The sequence below is a fragment of the Pangasianodon hypophthalmus genome, chromosome 6 (genome assembly GCF_027358585.1).
Source record: "Pangasianodon hypophthalmus isolate fPanHyp1 chromosome 6, fPanHyp1.pri, whole genome shotgun sequence".
NCBI classification, from domain to species: domain Eukaryota; kingdom Metazoa; phylum Chordata; class Actinopteri; order Siluriformes; family Pangasiidae; genus Pangasianodon; species Pangasianodon hypophthalmus.
In genome coordinates, this window is record NC_069715.1 from 3,901,134 (window position 1) to 3,911,393 (window position 10,260).

At 38.2% G+C, this 10,260-nt stretch overlaps 2 protein-coding genes across 2 annotated transcripts; both read right to left on the reverse strand.

Moving 5' to 3' along the window:
• Positions 1-392: 392 nt before the first annotated feature.
• LOC113534571 (extracellular calcium-sensing receptor-like) lies at positions 393-3,221 on the reverse strand. Its single transcript, XM_026927468.3, has 5 exons — positions 2,949-3,221; positions 1,999-2,814; positions 1,695-1,922; positions 1,423-1,546; positions 393-1,300 (listed from the first exon to the last, which is right to left on the reverse strand). The coding sequence occupies exons 1-5, from the start codon at positions 3,204-3,206 to the stop codon at positions 393-395; spliced, it is 2,334 nt and encodes a 777-aa protein (XP_026783269.3). The 5' UTR covers positions 3,207-3,221.
• Positions 3,222-7,253: 4,032 nt separating this feature from the next.
• Positions 7,254-10,057, reverse strand: LOC113534753 (extracellular calcium-sensing receptor-like). The gene is made up of 5 exons (XM_026927704.3): positions 9,785-10,057; positions 8,806-9,621; positions 8,501-8,728; positions 8,288-8,411; positions 7,254-8,161 (listed from the first exon to the last, which is right to left on the reverse strand). The coding sequence occupies exons 1-5, from the start codon at positions 10,040-10,042 to the stop codon at positions 7,254-7,256; spliced, it is 2,334 nt and encodes a 777-aa protein (XP_026783505.3). The 5' UTR covers positions 10,043-10,057.
• Between the last annotated feature and the right edge of the window lie 203 nt (positions 10,058-10,260).

Here is a 10,260-nt window from a genome sequence, read left to right on the forward strand (position 1 = left end):
CTGTCTCCTTCATACTGAGTAAACTATTTGAATGGGCATGGAGATCAACAGTAGGAACTAATGATACATTTGTTTGGGCATTTTTGTAATTTCTCATTGTGAAATGTATAGTTTTACGTAACATTCACAGAACAGGATATGTGACAAGACCAATTCCATATTTTGTATGCAACATTTATTAGAGAATTTAATACAAATTTATAGAGAAGTAAATGGTGTGGCAAATAAATTTGAAAAGTAAAGCTTTATTTTAAACTTATTTGTTGTAATAATTTGAATAGTAGGTCTCTAGGATAATTTGCTTGAAATGCTTTTAGCTAAACTAAAGTATGTGCTTTACATAGGTTTAAATATATTAAACAGTGCAAGTACTGACAATCTAGGTGGCTAAATCATTTAGGAGGAGCTTTAGTCATCATTTGCTTTTTAGTATTCTTCTCTGGTTTCAGGATGATTATATAACACTTTGGGAGAAATATGCAGAATAGTAAACCAAAGCTTGAGGCTAAAATGGCAAATATCTCTACAGCTACGGTAAATTTTCCAGGAGAGCTGACATAAGCAGGAATAAAAGTGATCCAAACTGCACAAAATATGAGCATACTAAATGTGATGAATTTTGCTTCATTGAAATTATCAGGTAGCTTTCGAGCCAGAAAAGCCAAAATAAAACATAAAAAAGCCAAAAATCCTATATAACCCAGCACGGCCCAGAAACCTATAGCTGAGCCTAAACTACATTCTAATATGATCTTTTCCTTGTAGTAATTCATATTTTTGTAAGGAAATGGAGGAGAAATGTTTAGCCAAATCACACAAATAATGACCTGTACAAGAGTGAATGCAAGTACACTGAGTCTCTGCTGTAGAGGCCCAAACCATTTCATGACATTAGAGCCTGGAAGTGTAGCCCTGAAGGCCATTAATACCACTACTGTTTTCCCCAAAACACAGGAGATACAAAGGACAAAGATGATCCCAAATGCTGTGTGGCGCAGCATACAAGACCACTCAGAGGGCCATCCAATAAAAGTAATTGAACAGAGAAAACACAGAGTCAGAGAGAAGAGCAACAGAAAGCTCAGTTCAGAATTATTTGCTCTAACAATTGGAGTGTCCTTGTGTTTAAAGAAAATTACAGCAATGCAGATGGTGAAAGACACTCCTAACAAAGAAAATGATACAAGAATGATCCCCATGCTTTCCTCAAATGACAGGAATTCTACCAGCTTTAAGACACATGTATCTTTCTTGTCATTAGACCACAGTTCAGGAGGGCACTTGATGCACGTTACAGAATCTAAAGAAGAGAAAATGAATATCAGTTTGGCTGTTAAATTCATTCAAGATCATAACATACATTTTGTATTGTATTTTTTTGGTTCCTTTGTGCATTATTAAAAAAAACACTATTCATTATACCTGTTATATTACTAATTTCCCCCTCTGCGCATGGTATACAGTCAAAGCAGCAGATCGGCCTTCCTTTCTGCACTGCCTTCCTGGTGCCCGGGGGACAACTCGGACTACACACAGAGACTGGCACCTACAAACCATTATATATTGCATATATTTATTAAGTATTTTCTGAAAACCATTATTTATTGTATATATGTAATAATAATACAGTTTATACATGAACATACAAGACATCTGTATGAACATATTATGTTGGTATAGATATTGTTGTTTACCTGCAGTTTGTTGTGGGCCCAGGATAAACTGATGTTGTTAAATGACAGCTGAAGGTGAGTTTGCAGAGAGGCATCATAGAAGCCCACTTTAACAATCACTGTTTTACCATCTTTACCTTGCTGCCAGTTCAGCACATCATACCTCGCTGCTGGGTCTCCATTCTCATCAAAGAATACATCCTCTCCTGCTGCAGTGGTGAAATGGATTTTCTTCAGCTCATTCAATATCTAAAGGAAGCATTGCATACTCTTCAGTTTAGGATATAAGCACACATTTTTTATGAGTCTATTTCATTGCATTTACCTTCCACGGTTGCTGGTCATCTGCTAAGTTTGTACATGCAATAGCAACCTCTTGTCCATTGTCCCTCTCTGAGCAGCCATAACTGTTATGTAGGGCATAAGCCACAGCATACACAGCTTTATAAACATTATGTGCAATTCGTAAGTCTGAAACATCTGTATAAATGTTTTCAACTTGTGTGAGGCTTTCATTGGTTTTACACAATTGTTTCATTTCAACATTTTCTTGTGTCAGAAATTTACATTGAAATATTGTTTCCCACACCTCTTTGTAAATAGCTATATCAGAAGCTGGATTAAGCTTAGTCAGAAATTCCCCTAGGCCATTGATTTTAGTATTTGGGATAGCAAAACCCACAGACCCTTTCAGAATATGCTGCCATTCAGAATTGGCAGTATTCAAATCTGAGATCCAGGACTCACTTCCAATCCACTGAAACCCAGTCATGTTCTGCAAGACCATTTCCCTCAGAAGAAATCCAAAGTCAGAGTATGCAACAAAAGCTACAATAACTTTGGAGGTTGAAGCCTTGATAATTTCAACTATGTTGAGAATTTTTTCTCTGGGGTCCGTCTTAAAAAATGCCCTGGAATACTCAACACAGATTCCCTCTTCTTCGGCAGCACTGATAAATTCATTTATGCCATTTTTCCCATAGTCATTATTACTGCATAGCGCCCCTACCCATGTCCATCCAAAATGTTTGACCAGCTTTGCCAAAGCTCTGCTCTGAAAATAATCACTGGGAACAGTTCTGAAGAAAGATGAGTGTTTTTTTCTGTCACTCAAGCATGCACAGGATGCAAAGTGACTTACCTGTAATACATTTATTTGGTAAAAATTCATTTTATGAGAATCAATTAAAAATGCATACATACCATGTAATGCAAATTTGTTAATTTCATTGTAGCGTATGTTTATAATTTGATATTAGAAGACATAAGATTTACCACAGGTATGTGCAAAGGTCCCACTGTAGCAGAGATGGCAATAGTGGGGGTAGACGATGACTGTCCTATAATTGCTTGAACAGTTTCAGGTTTGGAGCAGGACACTGAAGTTGCATTTTTTCCTTGGCCATTGACTAAGGATAAGGAAGCTCTTGTGGTCAATTCAACTGATTCACAGGTATCATAGATTTTATAACCCAAATTGATCCCTGGAAGGATATCGGTTCTGTTGTTGATTTCCTCAATTGCAAATACCATTGTTTGTACATTTTGAAATTCTTGGAGGTCCAAACTGTCAAAAACAAACGTAAATTATCATTTCAGAAAGAATTTTTCCAAACTTATGATGCAATGTATGATGTTCATATTGAACATTCATTTTGAAGTTCCCTGAAAACCCCCTCACCTTGTGCATTCTCCTTGCAGGGGCGCTGATGTGAATGTTTGTGTCGGCTGTTCCAATTTGTCATGGATGGAAAAGATCCCACCAATCAGTACATCCCCATCTTTACTGAGTTGAGGAGGATTGGGTGGCCCTTGGATGCTGCATGGATCAGCTGCTCTCACCTGAGCAAATAGAAGCCATGTGTGCAATAAACTCATTCTCACTCTATCCAAAACCACCATGAAATCTTGGCTTTTATATAATCCTTTCCAGGTCCCAAATAAGGTGTGGTCTTTACTTATGCAGTCACATTACCTCATTAATTTGCATTCTGTCAGGGTTTCTAATTCACTTTATATGTTAACTACTCTATGGCATTTTTGAAACTATAATCATTGTTTCATGCTGTTTTTGATTATTCAACTCATAATGAAGTGTATGGTGAGCAGTCTCCTATAGGAACTTGTGGACTGTTTTAGATGCCATCCCATTCTACAATCCCATGCCTCAGAGTGGGTTAAATGAATCTGACCTTGTCACAGCCATTTAGAGGGGTGTTACATGAGGAGGTTGAGGTGGAACTGGCCTGCAAACTTTTACTTCTACTGATTAGCTTGATCTTCCTAACTTTCTGTCTGGTAAAACAGTCCAGGGAACCACATGCCTTTTTGGAAAAGCAGACCTCTGTGCTGTATTTCCTTCATGACACTGAAAAAATCCAACTTGCCATTGTATGCCTCCTCCCTTTCTGTCCCAAGATTTTCACACTCAATGAAGTTTATTTTGGTGCCCAATGAGTAGGAACCTCACAACTTTTTTAGCCATCTATCTGCCTGAAGTTGCTAAATTAACTTGACATAGACATGCATGACATGGATAAACCAATTACAAAACTATTCATCCTCATTCAATTCAATCAACTCAATTCAATCCCGAGATTTAGTTACATGATCAAAAATGTTTGTAATTTCTGTATTCATTCATTCATTCATTCATTCATTCGTTCATCTTTAATATTCACTTTATCCTGGTTAAGATCATGGTGGATCCAGAGCCTACACACTGTAACCTCCAGCCCGGACTCTGCCTGACCCTTGCTGCCTTTACACTTTTGTTGATTGTTTCATTATTTTAGTTATTTAGTTATTTACTTGTGCTGTATTTGGCTTTTGCCTTTGAGTGTGTTCATTGATGCATTGGATCTTTTGATATCAACCCTGCCTGTCTTGACTTGTGTTTTGATCCTTACAGATCCATATTCAGTGTCTCTGTGTTCCCTGTTACTGAAGACTTTGCCATCTACCATGTAGTACCGTGTAGAGGTTTTTGATCACCCTGAGACTTGAAAAGACATCAGAGAGTGGCTGTTGACACTGACACAGGGGAAGGAGTCTGGTGCAGAGTTTTCTTTAATGTTTCACACTTTGGCCGCAAAGAGTGGTTTGAACAAACTGGCCCTAAAGACCATCTTCTGGCAAAGCCTCAATCCCACGTTGCAAGCCGGTCTAGCTTGTAAAGATGACAGACTAACCTTAAACCAGTTTATCCAGCTTGCTCTTCACACAGATAACCTGATTTGTGCCTGTAGACACAGACTTGCTGTCTCTAACTGGTCCTTTAAACCTATTCTCAAAGATGAACCATGGAAGTGGGTCACACCAATCTATCTGTTGAGGAGAATAAACATTTAACACTTTGGCCTGTGTTTTTACTGTGGGGAAAAAAGGACACCTTAGAGACACCTGCACCAGGGAATCAACACCATAACCAGGTGAGCACAAATGTAACACCCATCATAGAAAGCAGACATATATTTCTACTTGTGAAGGTTTATCAGGGTTCAGAAATACACTTCTTCCCTGCCCTCATTGACTGTGGTGCTGTGGGAAAGTTCATGGTTGAAAGTATCTCTGTCATGCTAAATGTCCATATCTTTCCCATGGCAAATGCAACGAGGGTAAAGTGCCTAGATCGCCCACCACTGGGAGAAGGAAAAATTGCAAGGTGCACCATTCATCTCCAAATGCAGACTGGTTTATTACATGTAGAAAATCTCTCATTTATCATAATGAAATCGCCTTACAACTCCACTGTCTTAGGTTCCCCTTGGCTGCCTACCCATGACCCAGTAATTTCCTGGAAAGAAGTGAGCTCATTCCTGTTTTAATCACTAGCTGCCTCTCACTTGTTAGTCTATCCCTGCACTGTACCATGATCTGAAGAAGGCTTTTTGTAAAGCTGAGGCATCCAAGGTAGCTTATCAGAGACCCTGGGACTGCTCCATCAAATTCTTGTGTGTACCCCCTGTCACTCCCTGAAACCCATGCCATGAAGGAGTATATCATAGAAGGCCTAGGGATTTATACATCCCTCCACCTCTCCAGCTGCCACCAGTTTCTTCTTTGTGAAAAAGAAAAGAGGAGAACTCAGGCCTTGCATTAACTATTGAGGACTAAATCAAGTCATGGTGAAATATTGCTACCATCTACCACTAGTCCCATTCACCATTCAGCAGGTTAGAGGGGCAAAATTTTTCACAAAGCTTGACCTCCAAAGTGCATACAATCTGATCCACATAAGAGAAGGTGATGAATTAAAGACCACCTTCATGACCAACACGGAGCATTATGAATACCTGGTGATGCCCTATGGGCTCGTACATGCACCTTCCATGTTCCAGGCCTTCATCAATGCGGTGCTATGGGAGTTCTTGAATAATTGTGTCATAAACTATATAGATGACATTCTATTATACTCCCAGAAAAAGACAGAACGCATAGACCATGTACATGCAGGCAGTTCTAAGACCCCTCCTTGATCGTAGTCTCTATGTTAAACTCAAACCTCAGTGAAGTTCTTGGGTTACATCATAGATGAAAATGGGGTTGAAATGGATCAGAACAAAGTGGAAGCAGTGACATCATGGCCTCAACTGCAGTCGGTTAAAGAGCTGCAACAGTTTCTAGGATTTTCCAATTTCTATAAGAGGTTCAGCAGGAGTTTCAGTAGTATGGCATATCCACTAACCTCTCTCCTAAAGGGCAAAGAGATTGAATCCCATCAAGCCAGATAAGCCCTGTTTTTCACCCGCTTTGACTTTGTAGTCACTTACCATCTGGGCTCAAAGAATGGAAAGGCAGATACTCTTTCTCAAATCTTTGAACAACCCAGTGACAACAGTCACACAGAAAACATTTTGCCTTAGTCTTTTTTTTTCAAGATTTGCAGTTGCAATACAGTTGGAGATCATGGAGGAAATCCAGCAGACCCAGCAGGATGATCCTTTTCCAGTGCAAGAAAGTGCAATTGTTTAAAAAAATTCCCTCAATTTCAGGTTGAATATCTCTAGTGGGGGACAAGACACGAACCTGAACTTTTCTGCAAATAAGAATAAGTCCAATAGTAGCATTCTGTTGTAAAAAAAAGTTGAGTTTGAGATTCCACTGGTTACAGAGCTAGCGCTAGTAGAAATCTGGGGAAAAGCCTACTTTATTCATGTATTTTGAGAAATGAGTAGAAGTAATACAAGCATAACATATAAAAACAGTATTTTATGTTTTATGTTTATATTATGTTTATGAATGACATACTATAGCTTATGCTTGTCAATGAGGTCTAAAATGTTACTACATATGATATTGGCTTACACAGAAAAAACTGTGTAAAAAGATATGTGAACACACATTGGTGATGTCATTATGTGTCTTGCAGTAACCACTAATATGTAAATACTGCAATATGTAATATGTGGTACTGCAGAGTCAGACAAAAGATACCAGTTTATTTACCACAGTTATTGAAATTTTACAGCTTTATGCTAATCCATTTTGAAAGCTTTCATTTAAGTTAGTATACGTTCTTTACATAGGTTACATAATTTAAACAGATCATGTTATTAGTGAATTTGTAGACAGCTAAATTCATTTCACAGGTGCTTTAGCCATCATTTGCTTTTTAGTATTCTTATCTGGTTTCAATATGATTATATAACACTTTGGAACAAATATGCAAAATAGTAAACCAAAGCTTGATGCTAGAATGGCAAATATCTCCACAGCTACAGTAAATTTTCCAGGAGAGCTGACATAAGCCGGAATAAAGGTGATCCAAACTGCACAGAATATGAGTATGCTGAATGTGATGAATTTTGCTTCATTGAAATTGTCAGGCAGCTTGCGGGCCAGAAAAGCCAAAATAAAACATAAAAGTGCCAAAAGTCCTATATATCCCAGCACAACCCAGAAACCTATGGCTGAGCCTACATTACATTCTAATATAATCTTTTCCTTGTAGTAGTTCATATTATTGTGTGGAAAGGGAGGGGATATTGTTAACCACAGTACACAAATAATGACCTGTACAAGAGTGAAGGCAAGTACACAGAGTCTCTGCTGTAGAGGCCCAAACCATTTCATGACGTTACTACCTGGATGTGTAGCCTTGAAGGCCATTAACACCACTACTGTTTTCCCCAGAACACAGGAGATGCAGAGGACAAAGGTGATCCCAAATGCTGTGTGGCGCAGCATACAAGACCACTCAGAGGGCTGACCAATAAAAGTAAGTGAACAGAGGAAACAGAGAGTCAGTGAGAAGAGCAACAAGAAGCTCAGTTCAGAGTTATTTGCTCTAACAATAGGTGTGTCCTTGTGTTTAAAGAAAATTACAGCAATGCAGATGGTGAAAGATACTCCTAACAAAGAAAATGATACAAGAATGATTCCCATTATTTCCTTAAATGACAGGAATTCCACCAGCTTTAAGACACAGGTATCTTTCTTGTCATTAGACCACAGATCAGGAGAGCACTTGATACAAGTTATAGAATCTAAGGAAAAAGAAAATGCATTTTAGGTAATTACAATTAATTCTATTTTGTTTATAAACCTAATAAAAATCTGAAGTCCTTCTTGGGGTGAGCTGCATCACTGATGCAAACCACTATTCATTATACCTGTTATATTACTTATTTCCCCCTCTGCGCATGGTATACAGTCAAAACAGCAGATTGGCCTTCCTTTCTGAACAGCCTTCCTGGAGCCTGGGGGACAACTTTGACTACACACAGAGACTGGCACCTAAAAACCATAATATATTGTATACATTTATTGATAAATTTCTAAAATGTTTATCTTACATATTATCTGTTGATACAGCTGTTGTTTACCTGTGGTTTATTGTGGGTCCAGGCTATACTGTTGTTGATAAATGATAGCTGAAGGTGTGTTTGCAGAGAGGCATCATAGAAACCCACTTTAACAAACACTGTTTTACCATCGTTGCCTTGCTGCCAGTTCAGCACATCATACCTCGCTGCTGGGTCTCCATTCTCATCAAAGAATACATCCTCTCCAGTTGTAGTGGTGAAATGGATTTTCTTCAAATTATTGACTACCTGAATAAAGCATTGCACACTTTTCAGTTATGAATATAAATACATATTTTTCCACCAGGTTATTTTGTTACACTTACCTGCCATGGTTGCTGGTTATCTGCTAGATTTGTACACACATTAGCACTTTCTTGTCCACTGTCCTTCTTTGAACACCCATATGTGTTATGCAGGGCATAAGCCACAGCATACACAGCCTTATAAACGTTATTTGCAAGTCGTAAGTCTGAAACATCTGTATAAAGGTTTTGAACTTGAGTGAGACTTTCGTTGCTCTTACACAATTGTTTCATCTTAACATTTTCTTGTGTCAGAAGTTTACATTGAAATATTGTCTCCCACACCTCTTTGTAAATAGCTATATTAGAAGCTGGATTAAGCTTAGTCAGAAATTCCCCTAGGCCATTGATTTTAGCTTTTGGGATAGCAAAACCCACAGACCCTTTTAGAATATGCTGCCATTCAGCATTAGCAGTGTTCAAATCTGAGATCCAGGACTCACTTCCAATCCACTGAAACCCAGTCATGTTCTGCAAGACCATTTCCCTCAGAAGAAATCCAAAGTCAGAGTATGCGACAAAAGCTACAATAACTTTGGAAGTTGAAGCCTTGATAATCTCAACTATTTTCAGAATTTTTTCTCTGGGGTCCGTCTTAAAAAATGCCTTGGAATACTCAACACAGATTCCCTCTTCTTTGGCAGCACTGATAAATTCATTTATGCCATTTTTCCCATAGTCATTATCACTGCAAAGGGCCCCTACCCAGGTCCATCCAAAATGTTTGACCAGCTTTGCCAAAGCTCTGCTCTGGAAATAATCACTGGGAACAGTTCTGAAGAAAGATGGGTGTTTTTTTCTGTCACTCAAGCAAGCACATGATGCAAAGTGGCTAACCTGTAATACATTTATTTGGTTTAAATATATACTGTAGATAATAACACTTGGTATGCTTGCTTTTTCATGAGAATCAGTATGAATTGCTTACATAACATGTAATGCAAATATATTAATTTCATTTTAATGCATGTTCATAATTTAATTTAGACATAAGTTTTACCACAGGAATATGCAAAGGTCCCACTGTAGCAGATATGGCAATTGTGGGGGTAGAGGATGTTTGCCCTATGATTGCTTGAACAGTTTCAGGTTTTGAGCAAGGCACTGAAGTTTTATTTTCTCCATGGCCATTGACTAAGGACAAGGAGGCTCTTGTGGTCAATTCAACTGATCCACATGTATCATAGATTTTATAACCCAAATTGATGCCAGGAAGAATATCAGTTCTGTTGTTGATTTCCTCAATGGCAAATACCATTGTTTGTGCATTTTGAAATTCTCTGAGGTTCAAACTGTAGAAAAAATAATATAAATCACAATATAAATCAGAATAAGTTTTGTAAATCTAGGAATATGTTTTTGATATTACTTAATTTATATTGAAATTCGTCTAATGCCCCCTCACCTTGTGCATTGTCCTTGCTCGGGCCCTGATGAAAATGTTTGTGCTGGCTGGTCCCATTTGTTGTGGAAGGA

Bases quoted from the DNA above. Each gene is read 5' to 3' on its own strand.
- LOC113534571 (XM_026927468.3), bottom strand. From the start codon at position 3,206: ATGGTATTTGCAATTGAGGAAATCAACAACAGAACCGATATCCTTCCA. The intron at 2,815-2,948 runs GTAAATCTTATG...AATGTATTACAG, and splicing joins GACCTTTGCACATACCTGTG to GTAAGTCACTTTGCATCCTG. The intron at 1,301-1,422 runs GTATAATGAATA...TCTCTTCTTTAG, and splicing joins GGAAATTAGTAATATAACAG to ATTCTGTAACGTGCATCAAG.
- LOC113534753 (XM_026927704.3), bottom strand. From the start codon at position 10,042: ATGGTATTTGCCATTGAGGAAATCAACAACAGAACTGATATTCTTCCT. The intron at 9,622-9,784 runs GTAAAACTTATG...AATGTATTACAG, and splicing joins GACCTTTGCATATTCCTGTG to GTTAGCCACTTTGCATCATG. The intron at 8,729-8,805 runs GTAAGTGTAACA...TGCTTTATTCAG, and splicing joins ATAACCAGCAACCATGGCAG to GTAGTCAATAATTTGAAGAA.